The sequence below is a fragment of the Ovis aries genome, chromosome 2 (assembly GCF_016772045.2).
Source record: "Ovis aries strain OAR_USU_Benz2616 breed Rambouillet chromosome 2, ARS-UI_Ramb_v3.0, whole genome shotgun sequence".
Lineage (NCBI taxonomy): Eukaryota > Metazoa > Chordata > Mammalia > Artiodactyla > Bovidae > Ovis > Ovis aries.
This window is the reverse complement of record NC_056055.1, coordinates 17,688,802-17,711,172: the sequence shown is the minus strand read 5'-3', so window position 1 is coordinate 17,711,172 and position 22,371 is coordinate 17,688,802. Positions and strand designations below refer to the sequence as shown.

Sequence of the window (22,371 nt, the reverse complement as noted above, 5' to 3'; positions counted from 1 at the left end):
TTTATAACATTGTACAGTTCTGTCAGCCACTACTGGGAGTTATAAATTGGGAGATAAATATCTGCTCACAGTTTGTTTTTCTCTCTGCTCTTAGCTTTGTCCCAGAACTTTGAGGGCCAGGAAAGCTGTAGTTAATTATGTGTTACACTTAGTTGTGTTGGGTTTCAGTGATCTTAGTGTGCTGGCCTCACAGCTCTGTCCTTTATAACACAGCTCTTCGTGGGGTAATTGGGTTCCACCCTAGCTGGATGACTGTACTTGCCTTGCTGGCACCCCCCTACAGGAAGTAAGAGGCCTCCTCTGGGCAGACTTCCAGAGTGAGTGGAGCACAGCTCTTGGGCTCCCTGCAGTCTATATTTAGCAGTTGCAGAAGCCTCTGCTAGGCTTGTTGTGTTTTCCTTTTGGTGTGACTCACTAATGGTAGCATACTCTGTGGAAGGGGGCTATAAATTGTACATTGATATGAAGTAATAATTGGAAAAATGATCAGACTCCATTTTTACGCCCCTCTGGGGAAAACACGTGTCAGGAATCACTAAAGCAGAAGGCAACTGAGGGATTTTTTCTGCCGGCTTTCCAGTTTTAGTGCTGCAGTGCTTCCATCCTGATTAGAGAGGAGAGAAGCCAAATTCGGCAGGAGGCGGCCAACAGACCTAGTATCTGCTTGCCACCTTTTGCTCCAAAAAGCCCTGCCGCAGAGAGTTGCCATGGCAGCGGGAGGCAATTTAATGGCAAAGGCTCATCTCTGGAGCAGCACGCTGCTCGTACTCCAGCCTTCTCCTCTCTGGCCTTCAACCCAAGAGGCTGGTTATACCAGGGCATCACTGTGTCGTGGCCATTTGAAAGGATGTTGTCTAATGGAGTAGAACTGTAAGATTGCCCGAGTCTGAGGATGGCTGCCTCTTCCATCGCCTGCCTCTCCCTGGTGTATAGCCCTTTGATGTCCTATCCTATAGTCCACCTTCTCAGATTATTTGCGGTTCCTTAAATATGCTCTTTCATGCTTCTGTGCTTTTACCCTGCTTCGAATGTTTACTCTGCTTCGAATGTTCCCTTCCCCATCTGTCTGGAAAATTCCTAGTCACTTTTCAAAATGTGGCTTAGCCACTGCCTCCTGCTTTGTGATGCTTCCTCTAACCCCATAACCTCTGCGGAATTACGCTATTTCCTCTGCTATCCCCATTTTGCCACAGCTCACATGGTTCTGAGATGACTCTGTATTTTTGTCTTTTCTTCTCTAGTTACTTGCATTTAAGAACAGTGTGTGTGTGTGTGTGTGTGTGTGTGTGTGTGAATTTCATATCCCCAGGACCTAGCCCAGGAGTGGGCACATAGTAAACACTTATAATGTATGTTGAGTAAATGCAGTGTTCATATCAACTTTTTTAAAGGTTTATTTGACTTCTTTCTTTTTGTCTGTGCTGGGTCTTTGTTGCTGCATGTGGGCTGTCTCTAGTTGTGGTACATGGGCTTCTCATTGTGGTGGCTTCTCTTGTTGCAGAGCATGGCCTCTGTAGTTGTGGTGCATGGGTTTAGTTGCTTTGCAGCATGTGGGATCACCGTGGGCCAGGGATTGAACCTGTGTCTCTTGCATTGGCAGGTGGATTCTTAACCAGTGGGCCACCAGGGAAGCCCCATATCAACCTACTGAATCCTTGTCACGGGGGTGTTGCATACCATTCAGCCAACAACGCCATCACATCCAAGTGGGGCTTCACCTATTTTTGGGTTCCAGAGGGTTGACTCAACTTGATTCTCTGATTTGATGGCTCCGTAACTCACTTGCCATTGCATCTGCTCTCACTTTCCGGTTCGAATTGGAATAGCAGCAGTGAAGAGAGCAACACCCTGGGAGTCAGTCTCCCCAGGGCTCATGTCCATGTGGCCTTTAGTTAGTTGCCCAGCTTGTAAGTCTCAGTTACTTCTTGTTGAATTAGGACGTGTGAGGACAGCCCTACATGGTCAAGCTTACTGTTTTTACCTTGCCTTATCTTCCTTTAGGAAAGTACAGCAAAATGGAGGTTTAAACTAGGTTTAAATCTTCTGTGGCATCTTTATCTGCATCAGCACTGTTCACCTTCTTTTTCTGAGTAAGGCTTTGAAGGTCACCCCTTTCTGTGTCTTTTGTCCCTTTTCTTGCACTTTCCTGTGTTAATGCCCCTTCCTTGGCCTCAGAGCCACATTTTCATCTTTGGTGCATCTGTTCCCTCAAGTTCACTGTGTAGGTAGATATTTTATTTAGGTATCTCTCCTTTCCTGCCCTTTAGAGATCCCTTACTATTGTATTCCAAGAATTTCCCTTTTAAATGAATTTTTCTCTCCTTTGATAATTCCCAGGAACAACTTTAATCATAATATATATTTATCTTTCTTAACCCACTGTCTTCTCTAATGTTTGCATTATAGTTCATTTTGAACATTTTTTTTTCTCTTCCCCTAACTTTTAAGTTCAAAGCTTGCTTTGGCCGCTTTACAATTCTCTTTGCAAATGTGTTCTTCTCTGGGTCATGTGATCATGCTGTGCGCGTGTTGTACAGGCCAGTGCCTGCAGGTGTCTGGGCTGTTTCATTTGTGCAGTATTTTTCTCTTGGTGCTTCTCTTCTCTCATCCCCACTTTTGCTATTTTAGTCATTCCAGCTCCTCTAAAGAATGGAAAGCTCATATCCAGCTGTTTTTAAGGTATTACTAGGTCTAGTAAAAGATTCACTGAGGATAGCAATGAAAATTTGCTTTTAACGTAATTTTATAAATTGTCTTTGACAGTGGTTCTCCATCCTGAAAGGATAGGGCATAGGAGCCAAGGCACATAATTAGAGTTACCAAAGAAGCTTTCTCAAAATTCATCTGCCTCATCCCCATCCCACCCATTTGCCTGGTGGCAGATGGAAGTGGGCAGTTTAAAGAAAATTTTCTAGAATATTTTATAGCTTTTTACCTGGTATCTCTTGCCTCTTCTCGGTTGAAAAACAGTCATCTGCTAATTTGTTATAAAAATCTGCCAGTGCTATGCTTATTTGAGAGTTGGTTATTTTTTTCATTTCAGAAAGATAAAACTGCCACATATATAGTTCATTTTGTTTAAAGTGAAAACTGAAACGAATGTAAGGATTTATTTACCAGGCTAAGGGCATTTTCAAATTGAAAGGCACAAAAGTGTAGTTTTAATCAATCCTAAATTTGTGTATTTAATACGTGCACTTTTCCTCCTCTGTGACTATTCAATTAAATACCAATTAATTAAAATATAATTACTTATAGACATGTTGCCATGGATTGGATGAGCTTCAGAATGATGGCAACAATGTTCAGAGTTAATATAGAACAGTTACAATTATCAGTTGTATTTGTGAGAAATATTTTAAGAGTAGAGCAGATTGGAAGTAGAGTTGAACTCAGAATCAGAAGGACTGTGTTGGATTTCATAACTCTGTCATCTACCTGCTAGCTCTCCAGGACAATGTCATTAGTCCCTTATGTTAATGTCTTTGTCTCATCAAGTTGGCAAGAGGATCAAATTAAAGTCATTAACGTGGAGTTCCCAGCACCCAGACATTGATAGAATCTAAATCTAAGGCCTAAAAATTATTTTAAACACGTGTGTTTACATGTTGTGTGAATATGGGAGATGCATAGGGAATTAACTTTATTGTGTTCTTAGACTATGGACCTTGGTGGCTTTTGAGTTTAATGATGTTGTATGTATGTGAATATATTTCCTGAGGATACCATTTAAAGTTATTTTGGTTATATTAAATATAACATTCTATTGAAGTTATATAAAGTTCTATTGAAGCAGATTCTTCTGAAGCATATACACAGGGTAAAAATGTGTGGTGTTAATGTTACAGTATAGTAGTCATAGTAGAATTCTTCTTTCCCTCTTAATATTTTTCCCTTATGCTAGATCAGTTCCGGACACCTGCTTAGTTCTTATTAAGGCTAAAGCCCTAGCAGTCATGAATACACCTACACAGATCTTTCTTCCAGTGAAAGCTAAATACTAGTATTGTAGCCCTGTTTTATGTCTATATCAGAGAAGTGTTGAATTTATTGCCTTACTATAAAATGTAAAATTTGTGAAAGGCAAGCCAGTTCTTAATGATATGAATCACAAGCATATCCTGCATGTTAGATGCTTTATATACACTGTCAATAACATTATGACAAAGTAAAAAATACGTGGTATGCAGTTTTACAGATAAGGAAACTGAGGCTCAGAGGGATAAATATATTCCCAAAGGTCAGAGAACTGTTAAGAAAGAAACCCAGAAAGTAAGCTCAGATTGATCTGACCCAGGTGTGGTGTAAAACTGCTGCCCAGTATGAATCAAGGGAGTGTGCTTTAAGATATAAAAAGGTTGGGAATAAAGTGAGCACGCTTCTGGCCTTGGAGGGGAACAAAAGTTTGCAGGATGATCAGATAAGTCATCTGTTCTGAAGAAGCTGTAAAAGGCACTGTCATTGACCCAGCCTAGGCCCAGCTATCTGCAAGACCCTAGAAACCTCTGGCTTTCTCCCCTTTCCCCCAAGTTTTTTTTTTTGTTGTTGTTGTTGTTTTTTACTGTCTTGAGATTCTCCAGATATTTAAGGTGTTGTTCATCGCTTATAACCATACAATTAACTTCTCTACCCGACCCTAGTTCTACTGTCCATCCCACCCAGTATCCCAAGCACACACATAGAAACACACAACAGGACTGTATGAGGATAAATGATAAACAATAGGTATTTAAAGGATGTAATGTAGTGTCTGGTACATGGTAAGTACTCAATAAATGTTAGCTATTGTTTCCATGTTAATAGTATTATCATTAGCGGTGGTGGTGGTGGTGGTTGTGGTTGGTAGTAAGTGAATCAATGGTTCTAGAATGCCTTTCTCAAGGCCCAGCATGTTCTCTGCCCAGGGACTGGCTTTGAGCAGTTCATTGTACCAGGTCTCAGGCATTGGCACCTGTAAAATAAGATATACAAGACAGATGGAGGGAGAGTTCATAAGGGAATAACTGTCTCCACACAGAGATTGCCAGGAAGTTTCTTCTGTGCACTAGATCAGACAGTGAATCCACTTCCAGGCCACATCTTTCTGCCTGACTTTTTTCCTTTAATCTATGTAGAACATTAATGGTATTGGAGTCACTAACAGATTTACAAAAAAAAATTTTTTTTTAGTTTGTTGATTTGTAGCTTATATTTAACCTTCATGGGGTTCTTGGTCCCCAGCTCCACTGAAGTATTCAGTGGTTACTCTACCCACAATGACCTTCCTAGTCTATGCCCAACTTTTTTTTTCTGTTTCAATTTTTTTTTATATCCCTTTACATTATCCATTTGAACACATATGTTGACTATTACTTTTCAGTTTTTCTCTAATTCTTGTATTTGGTTGTATTTCCTGATTTGAATCATATTTTGTAAACAACAGAGGTTAACAGTATGGGAAAGGTTGTTGGAAGGTACATTATCTTATAAAACTTTCCATGGACCCAGTAGAGTAGAACCCAAGGCTGGAGGTTCTTTAACTCTTATCTTGGGAGAAAATATCCCTACTTGTAGTCTCTTCCTGGATCAATAATATTATTCTTTGCTTATCTCAATTAAGAGGGTTTGGCTGTTACTTTCTTTTTGGGTAAAAAAAATGTTTTAGTGTAATTTCTAATTAATTTTCTCTTTCCTAAAATATAAATGTACAGGAAACACAAAAGATAATTTAGGATTTGGGAGTTACTTTGTTTATATGAAATGGACCTTTTTAGTAAACAACATTTATTACAGTTATCTCAACTCAAAAGTAATGTGCATTCATTCTAGAAAATGAGAATTCTAAAAAGTAAAAGAAAAAAATTAAACTCACTTTATCCTAACACCCAGAGATGACTGTAGTTGAACTATTGGTATATTTTCCTCTACTCTGCATTCAAGTTTATTAAATTTAATAATGCATTTTTACAATTATATATTCTTTAGCTCAAGTTTATCTATTTTTCAACTTTTTTACTAACATTCAGATGAAACAAAGAAACAAAACAGAGGCCATAAACCTGTATCCTCAAGGGTGGAAGGGTGATAATATCCTATGAACAGGAAATAATATTTTAAAAACAGCCCTAGGGCAGTTAATTAATTACTTAGAAAATTGAAGTAACATGTTTTCCCTCTTTTCCATACACCAAAATGTATCTGTGAAACATTTGATACAATGGGAAGAGGAGCTCCTTTTGGGAAGCATAATTAATGGGAAGTAATAGGGAGCATAAAGTGGTGAACTAATCACACAGGTAAAAAAGATCTGATGACAAAGATAGAAAACTTTCAAAATGACAATTGGCAAATCGTTGGACATACTTGTATCAGCCTTAACAAAAATTTAATACTCTTAATATACAGAGTTTTTTTTGTATCATTTAGTGGTTAATAGAACACCTCCATTTTAAAAACACAAAAGGTATAAAATATTTTGAAACCACAAGTGAACAATGTATGAAATAATGTTTAGACTCATCAAAAATGTGGCTAAAACACTAAGGTGTTATTCCCCCTCCCCTCTTTTATTTTTTGACATTGCTGCTTGGCTTGTGGGATCTTAGTTCCCAGACCAGGGATTGAACACGGGCCCTTGGCAGTGAAAATGTGGAGTCCTAACTACTAGACCTACAGGCAATTCTTTCTCTCTTTTTTTCTTTTTCTCTTTTAAATTGAAGGATAATTCACCTACTACACGATGTCAGTTCCAGGTGTACAGCATAGTGATTTGTTATTTCATACATTACAAGATGTACACCATGATAACTAGTTACCATCTATCACCATACAAGATACTACAATATTAATTCTGTTCTCCATGCTGTACATTTCATTCCTATGATTCATTTTTTTTTAATAACTGGAAGTTGAGCATACCTTTTAATCTCCCTCACCTATTTCACTCATCCCCTGCCTCCCCAAGCCCCTCTGGAAAGCACCTGTTTGTTCCCTGTATCTGTAAGTCTGTTTCTGTTTTGTTATGTTTGTTCAGTTGTTTCATTTTTTCTGTTCTACCTGTAAGTGAAATCATATGATATTTTTTTTCTGTCTGACTTATTTCACTTAGTGTAATAGCCTCTAGGTCTCTCCATGTTGTCACAACTGGCAAGATTTCATTCTTCTTATGGCTGAGTAATATTCCATTCCACATACATGCACATCTTCTTTGTCCATTTTTCTCTTGATGAACACTTAGGTTGCTTCTGTATCTTGGCTATTGTGAATAATGCTGTAATAAACATAGGGGTATATATATTTTTCAGTTCTCTAATTCTTTGGCCACTTAATCCAAAGAGCTGACTCACTGGAAATGAGCCTGTTGCTCGGAAAGATTGAAGGCAAAAAGAGAAGAGGGAAGTAGAGGATAAGATGGTTAGATAGCATCACTGACCAAATGGACATGAGTTTGAGCAAACTTCAAGAGATAGTAAAGGACAGGAAAGCCTGACTTGCTACAGTCCATGGGGTGTGTAAAATAAACAAATGGTACTAAATGAATGGTGCTATTATAAAGAATTGGACACAGTTGCAGCCATGAAATTAAAAGACACTTACTCCTTGGAAGGAAAGTTATGACCAACCTAGATAGCATATTCAAAAGCAGAGATATTACTTTGCCAACAAAGGTCCGTCTAGTCAAGGCTATGGTTTTCCCTGCGGTCATGTATGGATGTGAGAGTTGGACTGTGAAGAAAGCTGAGTGCCAAAGAATTGACGCTTTTGAACTGTGGTGTTGGAGAAGACTCTTGAGAGTCCCTTGGACTGCAAGGAGATCCAACCAGTCCATTCTAGAGGAGATCAGTCCTGGGTGTTCCTTGGAAGGACTGACGTTGAAGCTGAAAGTCCAATACTTTGGCCACCTCATGCGAAGAGTTGACTCATTGGAAAAGACCCTGATGTTGGGAGGAATTGGGGGCAGGAGGAGAAGGGGATGACAGAGGATGAGATGGCTGGATGGCATCACCGACTCGATGGACATGAGCTTGAATAAACTCTGGGAGATGGTGATGAACAGGGAGGCCTGGCGTGCTGTGATTCATGGGGTCGCAAAGAGTTGGACATGACTGAGCGACGGAACTGACCGACTAGCAACTGAACAGCAATATCTTTTTGAATTAGTGTTTTAGTGTTCTTTGGGAAAAATATCCAGAAGTGAAATTGCTGGATTGTACAGGTGGCACAGAATCCACCTGCCAACACACAAGACACGGACTCGATCCCTGGATCAGAAAGATCGCTTAGAGTGGGAAGTGGCAATCTGTTCCAGTATTCTTGCCTGGAAAATTCCATGGACAGAGGAGCCCAATGGGCTACAGTCCATGGGATCGAGAAGAGTCAGAAACTACTGTGCGCACACACAGTAGTTCTATTTTTAGTTTTTCTGAAGAACCTCAGTACTGTTTCCCATTGTGGCTGTGCCAATTTATATTCCCAGTAATAGAACTTGAGAGTTACCTTTTCTTCACATCCCTGCCAATACTTGTTACTTGTTGTATTTCTAATAATATCCATTCTGACAGGTGTGAGGTGATATCTTATTATGGTTTTGATTTTTGTTTCACTGATGATTAGTGATGTTGAGCATCTTTTGATGTTCATACTGCCCACCTGTATTTCTTCTTGAGAAAATGTCTGTTCTGCTCCTCTGCCCATTTTTTAATTGAGTTGTTTGTTTTTCTGATGTCGAGTTATATGAGTTCGTTGTATATTTTGGATATTAACCCCTTATTGGACATATCATTTGCAAATATCTTCTCCCATTCAATAACTGGACTTTTCATTTCATTGATAGGTCCTTTGCTTTGCAAAAGCTTTTAAGTTTCATGTAGTACCATTAGTTTATTTTTGCTTTTGTTTCCCTTGCTTGAGGAGACAGATCCAAGAAATTGCTAAGATGAATGTCTAAGAGCATATTGCCTATCTCTTCTTTTAGTAATTTTATGGTTTCAGATTTTACATTTAAGTCTTTAATCCATTATGAGATTATTTTTTATATGATGTGAGGAAGTAGTTGTTTGAATTTTTTTTGCCTGTGGCTGTCCAGTTTTCCTAACATGGCTTATGGGAAAGACTGTCTTTTCCCCATTGTATATTCTTGTCATCTTTGTCATAGATTAATTGATCATGAGTGCATGGGTTTATTTCTAGCTCTATTCTGTTGCATTGTTCTGTTTTTCTGTCTTTGCACCACACAATTTTGATTACCTTAGCTTTGTAGTACACTTTGAAATGAGAGAGTGTGATACCTCCAGCTTTGTTCTTCTTTGTCAGATTGTTTTGGCTATTTGTGGCTTTGTTGTTTCCATACAAATTTTAGAATTATTTGTTGTAATTCTATGAAAAGTGCATTGAATCTATAGATTGTGTTGGAGAATATGGTAATTTTAACAGTAGTTGTTCTTCCAGTCCATGAGTGCATGTGTGTGCACACTCTGTTGTGTCTGACTCTTTGTGACCCCATGGACTGTAGCCCACCAGGCTTCTCTGTCCATAGAATTTTCCAGGCAAGAATACCAGCGTGGGTTGTCATTTCCTCCTCCTCAGGAGATATACCTGACCCAGGGATTGAACCAGCATCTCTTGTGTCTCCTGCATTGGCAGGTGGATTTTTTTTTTTTTTTTTTAACCAACTGCATTACCTGGGTATGATGTATGTATCCATTTGTTTACATCATGTTCAGTTTCTTTCCTCACTGTCTTAGAGTTTTCTAATGTAGCTCTCTTGCTTCCTTGGGTTAGATTTATTTCTAGTGCTTTTTTTTTTTTAATGCAATTGTAAATGGCTTGTTTTCTTAATTTCTCATTCTGATAGCTTGTTGTTAGTATATAGAAACACAGCAGATTTTTGTTTATTAATTTTGTTATCCTGTAATGTTACTGAACTCATTGATGAGTTCCAATAGTTTTTGGTGACATCTATAGGATTTACTATACATAGTTTTAAGTCATATGCTAACACTGATAGTTTTACTTCTTCCTTTCCAGTTTGGATTCCTTTTTCTTGTCTGATTTCTGTAGTAGGACTTCCAGTACTATGTTGAATAAAGTTACAAGAGTGGGCACCCTTGTCTTGTTCCTGATTTTAGAGGTAATGCTTTCAGCTTTTCACCGTTGAGTATGATGTTAGCTGTGAGCTTGTCCAGTATGGCCTTTATTATATTTGAGGTATGTTCCCTCTATACCCACTTTATTGACAGTTTTTATCATAAATTGGTGGTAAATTTTGCTCAAAGTTTTTTTCCACATCTATTGAGATGACCATGTGATTTTTATTTTTCAATTTGTTACTGTGGTCTATCACATTGATTGATTTAGAGATGTTAAATCATCCTTGCATCCCCGGGATAAGTGCCATTTGATCATTTTAAATTTAAAATTATCTTTTAAATGTATTGAATTCAGTTTGCTGATATTCTGTTGAGAATTTTTGCATCTATTTTCATCAGTGTTACTGGCTTGTAATTTTCTTTTTTTGTGATGTCTTTTTCTAGCTTTGTTATCAGAATGTTGCTGGCCTCATAGAATGACTTTGGAAGCATTCCTTCCTTTTAAATTTTTTGGTTTAACTTGAGAAGACTAGGTGTTAATTCTGTAAGTGTTTGGTAGGATTCACCTGTGAAGCTGTCTGGTCCTGGACTTTGGTTTGTTGGGAGTTTTTTGATTACTTATTCAATTTCGTTATTGGTAATCAGTGTATTCTTATTTTCTGTTTCTTCCTGATTCAGTCTTGTGAGATTTATGTTTCTAGAAATTTATTTATTTTCTAGATTGCATTTATTGGCATATGATTGTTCATAGTAATCTGTTGTGACCCTTGGTATTTCTGTGGTATTGGCTGTAACTTTCTCCCATTTCTGACATTATTTATTTGGGCCTTCTCTTTTTTCCTGATGAGTCTGGCTTAAAAGCTTATCAGTTTTGTTTGTGTTTTCAAAGAACCCATGCTTTTTTTCACTGATCATTTCTATCATTTTTTTATCACTTTCATTTTATTTCTGCTCTGGTCTTTATTCTTTCTTTCCTTTTATTAACTTTGGGTTTTGTTTGTTCTTCTTTTCCCAGTTCCTGCAGGTGTGTGGCTGGGCTTCTTATTTGAAATTTTTTAAATTTCCTGAAGCAAACTGGAATCACTATAAACTTTCCTCCTAGAGCTACTCTTGCTGCATGCCGTGGATTTTGAATTGTTGTATTTCTGTTCTCATTTGTCTCCAGGCGTATTTAAATTTCCTCTTTGATTTCAACCCATTTGTGGGCTGCCTACCAAGAGGTGTAGATCTGGCCTGTACCATGTCTTCACTGCCTGTTTAGTAGCATATTGTCTACCCGCCACATGTTTATGAGTTTTGCAGGGGTTTTTTTTGTAGTTGATTACTGGTTTCATACTTTTGTGGTCAGAAAAGGTGCTTGATATGATTTCAGTCTTCCTAAATTTACTGAAATTTGCCTTGTGGCCTAGCATGTGGCCCATCTGAGACTTTGTTTCATTATGTGCACTCAAAAATAATGTGTATTCTGCTGCTTTTGGATAGAATGGTTTCTATATATTAGTTAAGTTCTGATTGAATGTGTCATTTAAGGCGTTTCCTTATTGACTTTGGTCTATTGATATAAGTAGGGTGTTAAAGTCCCCTACTATTATTGTGTTACTGTCAATTTCTCTCTTTGTCTACCAATGTTTGCTTCATGTGTTTAAGTGTTGGGTACCTTGTAAAGTTGCTCAGTCATGTCTGCTTCTTGGTGACCCCATATGGACTGCAGCATGCCAGGCTTCCCTGTCCTTTACTATCTCCCTGAGTTTGCTCAGACTCATATCCGTTGAATCAGTGATGCCATCCAACCATCTCATCCTCTTTCATGCCCTCTCCTCCTGCCTTCAGTCTTTCCCAGTATCAGGGTCTTTTCCAGTGAGTTGGCTCTTCGCATCAGGTGGCCAAAGTATTGGAACTTCAGCCTCAGCATCAATCCTTCCAAGGAATATTCAAAGTTGATTTCCTTTAGGATGGACTGGTTGGATCTCCTTGCAATCCAAGGGACTCTCGAGAGTCTTCTCTAGCACCACAGTTCAAAAGCATAAATTCTTCAGTGCTCAACCTTCTTTATGGTCCAACTCTCACATCCATACATGACTACTGGAAAAATCATCGCTTTGATGCTACAGACCTTTGTCAGCAAAGTAATGTCTCTGCTTTTTAATATACTGTCTAGGTTTGTCATAGCTTTTCTTCCAAGGAGCACGTGTCTTTTAATTTCATGGCTGCAGTCACTGTGCACAATGATTTTGAAGCCCAAGAAAATCGTCTGTCACTGTTTCCATTTTTCCCCCCAAAATACATGTTGGGTACATGTATATTTACAATTGTTATATCTGCTTCTTGGATCAATCCCTGATGGTTCTGTGACATGCGTCTTTGTTTCTTCATACAGTCTTTGTTTTAAAGTCTATTTTGTCTGTTCTAAGTATTGCTACTCCAGTTTTCTTTTTGTTTCCATCTGCATGGAATCCCTCTTTCCTTTCCCTCACTTTCAGTCTGTATCTGTCTTTAGATCTGAAGTGCTCCTTTGTAGGCAGCATTTATATTGGGTTTTGAGAGGTTTTGTGTGTGTCCTTTAAGAGTGGAGTCTCTGTTTGCTACAGTCCTCTGACTTCCCTGTGTGCGAACCCTGCTCATCTTCAGTGCTAGATATTCTGGAGGCTTGTTTTCCTTGTGCAGAGTCCCTGGACTGAGGGCCCATTATGGGTCTTGGATCCTTCTCTCCTTGAGCAGAACTTCTGCCGTTGTGATTATCCTGCCATTTGTGGGTTGCCTACCCAGGGATGTGGATCTTGCCTGCACCGTGTCTCCACCCCTCTGTTCATCTCACTGTGATTCCTTCTTTATATCTTGAGTTGTGGAAAATCTTTTCTGCTAATCTTCAGGTCATTCTCATCAATAGTTGCTCTGTAAATACTTGTCATTTTGGTGTGCCCACATGAGGAGATAAGCTCAGGGTCTTCTTACTCAGTCATTTTGGCTACCCTTATATATATTTGTTCATTTTTATAATGGTATGCTTTATATATGATTGTATATTCACTAAAGTTTATGTATAAAGTATAATTCATGTTATATAGCAGTAATTTGGGGGGGTACAATTTGTCAAAAAAAGAAAACTAAAGCTAGTTATTTTTTAAAAAAAAACCTAAAATAGATAATTTCTGATTACAAAATACACATTACAAAATTTTAAATATTAAAAAAAATCATTAAAAATGAGTTCTGTAGTTCCTCCATCCCTACTGTTGAGTATATTTATAAGCAGTTACTTTTTTAAAAATCAGTGTATGACTAGATTTGCGAAATGTTTGTTCATGTATGATTAAATTTGTTAAGTAGAATGCAATGAGATGTTCCTTGCTCTTAGGTTTATTCAAATATGCAGTGAGCCAGATTATGTTTTGTGAAATAATATCTCAACATTTTTCTTCATGCTTTAGGTATGTATTCTTTTTGGATCCATGCAATCTGGACTTGATAAACCGGAAGATCAAGTCTGTAGCACTGTGTGTAGCAGCATGTCCAAGACAAGAACTGAAAACCATAAGTGATGTTCAGAAGTTTGCAGAGATAAATGGTGAGACATTAGGTTTCCAAGTCTATAGTACAGTCACTGTTAAATATTATGTGTTTGCCTTTCAATATAAATTTGTCCGAGCATTAAATAAATCATCATAGAACCTTAGAAAGAAAAAGAAAAGTGAAGATACTTTTGGACTTCCTTGATGTAAATTATTATAGTCACTTAGGGAGCTTGTTGAAACACCAGATTCCTGGGCTCCGCCCAGGGAAATTCTGACTGAGTAGGTCTTTGGGTCCTGAAAATTTGTATTTTTTACAAATGTTTCAGGTGATTTTGATGTAGCCTGTTTGAGTATTTGGGAAATATTAGACTACTGTATGGGAAATTTGGTGTTTTTTTCTGCCCCTCAAGTATAGGTTCAAAGTTAGTTTATTTTTATCCCTGGATATAATATGTATCTATCATAGGAAATTTGAAAAGTTCAGAAAAAAATAATGAAGTCAAAAAACTTCCACCATTTTTCAGTGTGTTAATTGTATATATAATTTTGTGTTTTGTTTCTTTAATTAGGCATTATGTCTTAATCATTTTTCAAAGAAATAAGTTATGAGAAACCTTGAGCTTAAATATTTGGGAATTCCCTGAGAAAATAAGCATATTCAATTTCCTGAACTCCAGCTTTCTTCTCCTAGGTTGCTAATCTTCAGGTGCTACCCTCAGCTCCATATGACTCACAGCACTTCTTTTCAGAGAATGTTTTTTTTAAAACTTCTCTTCAAGGAAGGCTGCATAGTGATAGTCCCTCAAGCTTGTATTTTTCCATGAGGTTTCATGTTTGTATTTTGTGTGCATGAATCTGGAGAGTTGCCTTTGTCCTGCCCAAATCACAGGGTAGTTCTCGCCTTGAACAAGAGCTGACTCAGGCATCCACCTGCTATCACTTCTGGCTGGTTGGAGAAATAGCCCAGGAACATAACTATACATCAGCCTGGTTCTAGAGTTTAGAGTGTTTCAGATGGAGGTGCTAGCCTTCTGAGGGAGCAGGATGGAGGCTCCCACACCAGTGGTATTCCTGTCTGTCAGCATCAGATAGTACGAAGAGCATGGGACTGATTTGGATCTGGATTCTAATTCTGCTTCTGTCACTGACTGGCTCTGTAATGAGGGACAGAAGGTATAGCCTGTCTGAGCCTAGACTTACTCATCTGAGACACTGTAGGTTTCAAATAATGCCCCTCTCTTAGGTTGGTATGAGGATTAAATGAGATGATGCATGAAGAGTACTGGATACTTGGTGAGCACTGAATAAACAGTTACCAACTACTCTTTTAAGATCTCATTCTCTCATACATGTGTTGATTTGCTGAGTCTAATACCAGGACTGTCAGCTCTATCATTATCAGGTTTCAGGGAAGGATGAGTTATTCCTTAAGGGCTTTCCTAAAATATCAGACAATGTAGGCATGTATAGTGTACTCTGAAAGGTAGTATGATTGAGTGGTTAATTGTATAGACCAGATTGCCTGGGTTCAGATGTTGGTCCTGCTACTTAATATCTGTGAGACCCTGGGCAAGTTACTCAATCTCTCCATGCCTCAATTTCCCCATCTATGAAACAGGTGTATTTGTACCTGAAGTACCTCGTAGAATTGTTATGAGGAGTTAATGCATGAAAAATGATTAGAACAGTGTTGGGCAAATATAACTTGTTTAAAAAAAAAAAAAAAAGGATTGGCTACTGCTGTTACATCATCATCACTGTTATTCTACCAATGAATGTAATACTTTTCCTGTCTCCAAACTCTAACTTGTACTGAATTTACATACTGCTGCTGTGTTAATCTTCCTTATTAATCTCTTATTCAGAAATCAGCGGTAAAAAGATAAAATCAAAGTCTATGGGTCTTACCCTGGTATTCAAAACTATGATCTAGTATTGAACTATTTTCTAACATGTTCTCTTGGACCTACTTACTGGATGTGAGTGTTGGTCCTTGAACCTGACATATCATCAGGAAGGCCAGAAGAGAGCTAGTTCCTTGTTGGCTGCGTTGCCTGCTGTGATGATCCACTGGGGGAAAATGCTCCATGATGCCCAGTTTTCATGCTTTGTTTCCAGACCCCTGTCCTTGTAAGTGAATGTGATACTGAGTATGACCTTAATAGGTCTCATTAACAAGCCCCTTCCAGTGAGTTTTGCAGCTTTGTATTACCCATAGTATCTTGCACAAAGTTGTTGTTCAGGAGTGTTAATGAATAAACATTATTTGAGAAAACAGACCTCTTTGATTGGTGCCTAGTGATAAAGGCACCCTTAGGCTTTTGAGGCAGCTGTTTGCAAAATAAGTTAGCAGATTAGGCATTTAAAAAAGTAACAATGTCAACATCAAAAAGCACAGCAGTAGAGGATGAAGAAGATAATTTAAAAACATAAATAGGAAACTATAAAATTATAATCAAGGGGGAGCCTTTTTTGTAGGGGCCTGAGCACTTTAATGTTAAAAGTATCCCTAAGTTGAAATTTCTGAATTTCTTAAAAGAATCTTTATTGTTTTTTGGATTGGTGAAAAGAAATATAGTAGCCCTCATAATCAACAAGAGTCTGAAATGCAGTACTTTGGTGCAGCCTCAAAAATGACAGAATGATCTCAGTTCATTTCCAAAGCAAGCCATTCAACATCACATTAATCCAAGTCTATGCCCCTACCACCAGTGCTAAAGTAGCTGAAATTGATCAGTTCTATGGAGACCTATAGGACCTCCTAGAACTAACACCAACAAAACACCAACAAAAAGATGTTCTATTCATCACTGAGGATTAGAATGCTAAAGTAGAAAGTCAAGAGATACCTTGAGTTACAGGCAAGTTTGGCCTTGGAGAACAAAATGAAGTAGGGCAAAGGCTAACTGAATTCTGCCAAGGGAATGCATTGGTCATAGCAAATACCCTTTTTCAAAAACACAAGAAACGACTTTACGCATGGACATCACCAAATGGCCAATACTGAAATCAAATTGATTACATTTTTTGTAATTGAAGATGGAGAAGCTGAACAAGACCTGGAGCTGTCTATGGCTCAGATCATCAGCTTCTCATAGCAAAATTCAGGCTTAAACTAAAGAAAGTGAGGGAAACCACTAGGCCAGCCAGGTACAACTTAAATCAGATCCCCTATGAATATGCAGTGGAGGTAACAAATAGATTCAGGAGATTATAACTTGTAAACAGTGTGCTTGAAGAACTATGGACAGAGGTCTGTAATATTGCACAGGAGGCAGTGAGCAAACCCCTCCCAAAGAAAAAGAAAAGGAAGTTTTACAAATAGCTAAAGAAAGATGAGAAGCGAAAAGCAAGGGAGAAAGGGAAAGGCATAGCCAACTAAATGCAGATTTCCAAAGAACAGCACAGAGAGATATGAAGGCCTTCTTCAATGAACAGTGTATAAAACTTGAAGAAAACAACAAAAGGGGAAAGACTAGAGATTTCTTCAGGAAAATTGGAAATATCAAGGGAACATTTTGCCCACAAATGGGAACAATAAAGTACATAAATGATAGAGACCTAGTAGACACAGAAAAGATCAAGAAGAGATGGAAAGAATACACAGAAGAACTGTGTAAAAAAGATCCAGATGGATGGGATGATTACAGTGGTGTGGTCTGCCACCCAGAGCCAGCCAGACATTCTGTAGCACGAAGTCAAATGGGGCTTAGGAAGCACTGCTGTTAATAAAGCTAGTGGATACTACAGAATTCCAGTATAATTATTCGGAACCCTAAAGGATAATGCCATCATGATGTTGCATTCAATATGTCAGCAAATCTGGAAGACCCAGAAATGGCCACAGGACTGGAAAAGGTCAATCCTCATCCCAATTCCCAAGAAGGGTAGTACTAAAGAATGCGCTAACCATCCGACAGTTGCACTCATCTCCCATGCTAGTAAGGGAATGCTTAAAATCGCTCATGCTAGGCTTCAGCATTATGCTAACCAAGAACTTCCAGATGTCCAATCTTGATTTAGAAAAAGAAGAGGAACCAGAGATCAAATTGCCAACATTCACTGGATCATAGAGAAAGCAAGGGAATTCAAAAAAAACCATTTACCTCTGTTTCATCTACTATGCCAAAGCCTTTGACTGTGTGGATTATAATAAACTGGAAAGCTCTTAAAGAGATGGAATACGAGACCATCTTACCTGTCTCCTGAAAAAGCCTGTATGGGGGTCAAGAAGCAACAGATAGAGCCTTGTTTGGAACAACTGATTCATTCAAGATTGAGAAAGGAGTACAACAGGGCTCTCTGCCGTCACCCGGTTTGTTTAATATGCTGAGCACATCATGAGAAATGCTGGGCTGAATGAGTTACAAGCTGGAATCAAGATAGACAGGAGAAATAGCAACAACTTCAGATATGCTGATGATACCACTCTAATGGCAGGAAGTGAAGAGGAACTAAAGAGCTTCTTGATGAGGGTGAAGGAGGAGAGTGAAAGCTAGCTTAGAATTAAATATTAAAAAAACTAAGATCATGGCATCTGGACCTGTTACTTCATGGCAAATAGAGGGGGGGAAAGGTGGAAGCAGTGACAGATTTCCTCTACTTGAGCTCTAAAATCACTGTGGGTGGTGACTGCAGCCATGAAATCAGAAGACGTTTCCTTCTTGACAGGAAAGTTATGACAAACCTAGACAGTGTGTTGCAAAGCAGAGACATTACTCTGCTGACAAAGGTTCTTATAGTCAAGGCTATGGTCTTCCCAGTGGTCACGTACGGTTGTGAGAACTGAACCATAAAGAAGGCAGAATGCTGAAGAATTGATGCCTTCGAACTATGGTGCTAGAGAAGACTCCTGAGGGTCCCTTGAACAGCAAGGAGATCAAGCCAGTCAATCTTAAGGGAAATCAACCCTGAATACTTGTTGGAAGGACTGATGAGCTGAAATTGAAACTCCCGTATTTTGGTCATATGATGTGAACTGACTCATTGGAAAAGTCCCTGATACTGGGAAGGATTGAGGGCAGAAGGAGAAGAGGGCATCAGAGGATGAGATGTCTGGATGGCATCACCAACGCAATGAACATGAACTTGGACAAACTTTGGAAGATGGTGAGGGATAGAAAGCCCTGGCATGCTGCAGTCCATGAGGATGCAAAGAGTTGGATATGAATGGGCAACTGAACAACAACAGAATGTAAAGCACAAAGATGAATGCTAATGTAAACTATGGACTTTGGGGTGGTTATGATTTGTCAGTGTAGGTTTATCAGTTGTATCAAACATAGCATTCTGGTGGGAGAATGTTGATAATGGTGGAGGCTAGGCATTATGTGGGGGTGTGAGGTTTATGGGAAATCTCTGTACCTTCTTCTCAGTTTTGCTGAGAACCTAAAACTACTCTTAAAAAATTGTCTTGGAGAAAAATAGATCTGACCCAAAAGTTCCACTTTTAGAAGAATTGATAGCAGGATATTGAAGAGATATTTGCACCGTCTTGTTCATTGCAGCCTTATGCTGCCAAGAGGTAGAAGCAACCTAAATCTCCATTGACAGATGAATGGATAAAGAAAATGTGATATATACATACAGGGGAATGCTAGTCAGCCTTAAAAAATAAGGAAATTCTGCCATATACTATAATATGTAGGAAGCTTGAAGATATTATCCCAGGTGAAGTAAGGCAGTCACAGAAAGACAAATGCTGTATGATTACACTTATATGAAGTACCTAAAATAGTCAGGGGCTTCCCTGGTGGCTCAGTGGTGAAGAGTTCACTTGCCAGTGCAGGAGACTGGTTCAATCCCTGATCTCAGGGTATCCCACATTCTGGAGAGCAACTTAGCCCATGCACCACAACTACTGAACGTGTGCTCTAGAGCCCGGGAACTACAACTACTGAGCCCACGTGCAGCCGCTACTGAAGCATGTGTGCCCTAGAGCCCATGCTCCACAAAAAGAAACCCACCCACTGCAACTAGAGAAAGGCCTGCACAGCAGCAAATGCCCAGCACAGCCACAAATGAATAAATAAAGCTATAGATCAATAAATAAAATAGTCAGACTCTTTAAAGGTAAATGGTGGTTGCGAGAGCTGAGGGGGATGGGAAATGGGGAGATGATGTTGGATGGGTACGTTGTTGTTTCGTTGCTAAGTCATGTCTGACTCTCTGTGACCCCATGGACTGGAGCCCGCCAGGGTCCTCTGTCCATGGGATTCTCCAGAGAAGAATACTGGAGTGGGTTGCCACTTCCTTCTCCAGGGGATCTTCCCAACCCAGGGATCAAACCCATGTCTCCTGTGTTGGCAGGCGGATTCTTTACCCCTGAGCCACCAGGGAAGCCCAGCACAGCCATAAATAAATAAAGTTATAAATAAATAAATGAAAGTCAGACTCTTTAAAGGTAAAATGGTGGTTGCAAGAGCTGAGGGGGATGGAAAATAGGGAGATGATGTTGGATGGGTGTAGAGTTTCAGTTTTTCAAGATGAAAAAATTCTAGAGCTCTGTTGTACAACAGTGTACATATAGTTAACACTAACATACACTTTTTAAAAAATGCTTACTATGGTACATTTTGTGTTAATGTTTTCATCAGAATTTTTTAAAAAGAAAGGGAATTCTGACATATGCTACAGTATGTATGGACCTTGAAGATATTAGGTTAAATGAAATAAGCCAGTTACAAAAGGACAAATACTGTATGAGTCCCCTTATTAAATGAGATACTTAGAGTGGTCAAAGGCAGAAGGTGGACTGGTCGTTGCTGGGAGCTGTGGAGAGAGAGAAATGGGAAGTTACTGATTTCTACATGAAGAGTTTCAGTTTTGCAAGATGAAGAGATCTGGAGATGGATGATGCTAATGATTGCACAATAATGTACTTAATGAAAACTTAGTGTATGTACATAGTGAATGTACATTAATGTACCTATACATTAGTGCTACTGAAATCTGCACTTAGAAATGGTTAAGATGATAAAATTTTTGTTATATGTATTTTACCATAATTTAAAAGTTTATGAAAGAGAGAATCCTATTTGAGGTAGTAACTTTTTTTAATGATAATTTTAAAACTTATTTTAAAATGCAAGGTCAAATAACATTTTTTCTTACCAGAAGGAAAAGATAATATAAATCCTTTTCAGAATTTTAAGTTTCCATGACAACGTTTGAAGGTACTTTTTAGCACTTAAACATCCATTCATGTGAACTTTTATTACCTTTACAAATAGTTGAAATCAGTATAAGGAAAAGCTCTTAGTTCCTGTAGTAACGTAAGAAATGCATTTATCAGGCAAATGATAGTTCCTCCATTCTTTGTTTCTTTTGGACAAGAAAGAGGAGTTGTTTTCTTGGACACTTAAGTTTGTGGAATACTTCTGTCAAGTATGTCTGACTAGAATAGAAAGCTTGGAAGAAATAGCTGAAAATTAGATTGATTATGTAGAGATACTGCCATATTACAGAGAGCTTTAAAAGACAGATTTCAGATGAATATAAAAGTATGTTTTTGTACATCAATTGATTGATAGATGTATAAGTGTGCATTTCATTATTTTGAGCCATAGCATATACAGACATAAATATCATAAATATGTGATGCTAGAGAATAAAACAATTTAACAATTGCCTTTAAAAATCAGAGGTGCCAGATACCATTAGGATTCAGTGTTAAACTTCTTTGGTGCTTTGTTTATCATCTTGCTGCAGTGGTGCAGGACTTTCCTGCGGACAGAATCATGCTCTATTTATCTCTGAATATCCAAGCCCTAATATAGGATCTCACATAGCAATGATTCATGTTTTTTGAAAGAATAATAGACTGAATGTCCCTCTTCATCTCTACTGCCACTGAATAATTTCTCATTCTCTTAACACATTATCCTTTGCTCAACTCTGTATCCATGTGAATTGCCACCAGCAGGTAAACTGTTTAGCTTGGAGAAATATCAATAACCTCAGATATGCAGATGACACCACCTTCATGGCAGAAAGTGAAGAGGAACTAAAAAGCCTCCTGATGAAAGTGAAAGAAGAGAGTGAAAAAGTTGGCTTAAAGCTCAACATTCAGAAAATGAAGATCATGGCATCTGGTCCCATCACTTCATGGGAAATAGATGGGGAAACAGTGGAAACAGTGTCAGACTTTATTTTTCTGGGCTCCAAAATCATTGCAGATGGTGACTGCAGCCATGAAATTAAAAGATGCTTACTCCTTGGAAGGAAAGTTATGACCAATCTAGATAGCATATTGAAAAGCAGAGACATTACTTTGCCAACAAAGGTCTGTCTAGTCAAGGTTATGCTTTTTCCTGTGGTCATGTATGGCTGTGAGAGTTGAACTGTGAAGAAGGCTGAGCGCAGAAGAATTGATGCTTTTGAACTGTGGTGTTGGAGAAGACTCTTGAGAGTCCCTTGGACTGCAAGGAGATCCAACCAGTCCATCCTAAAGGAGATCAGCCCTGGGTGTTCTTTGGAAGGAATGATGCTAAAGCTGAAACTCCAGTACTTTGGCCACCTCATGTGAAGAGTTGACTCATTGGAAAAGACTCTGATGCTGGGAAGGATTGCGGGCAGGAGGAGAAGCGGACGACAGAGAATGAGGTGGCTGGATGGCATCACCAACTTGATGGACATGAGTCTGAGTTAACTCTGGGAGGTGGTGATAGACAGGGAGGCCTGGCGTGCTGCGATTCATGGGGTCGCAAAGAGTCAGACACGACTGAGCGACTGAACTGAACTGCACTAGAATTGCTGTGAAATCAGTTCTTTTTATTCATCTCTAAATAATT

The 22,371-nt window shown here is 38.7% G+C and overlaps 1 protein-coding gene across 10 annotated transcripts in view; it reads left to right on the top strand.

Moving 5' to 3' along the window:
* The window catches only part of SLC44A1 (solute carrier family 44 member 1), a 220,135-nt gene that overhangs the window by 88,016 nt on the left and 109,748 nt on the right, over positions 1–22,371 (top strand). For all 10 annotated transcript variants that reach the window (XM_060408984.1, XM_042242940.2, XM_060408981.1 and 7 more), the window contains one exon: positions 13,496–13,632. In XM_060408984.1, coding sequence (XP_060264967.1) covers positions 13,496–13,632 — 137 coding nt within the window. The remainder of the gene's footprint in view (positions 1–13,495; positions 13,633–22,371) is intronic.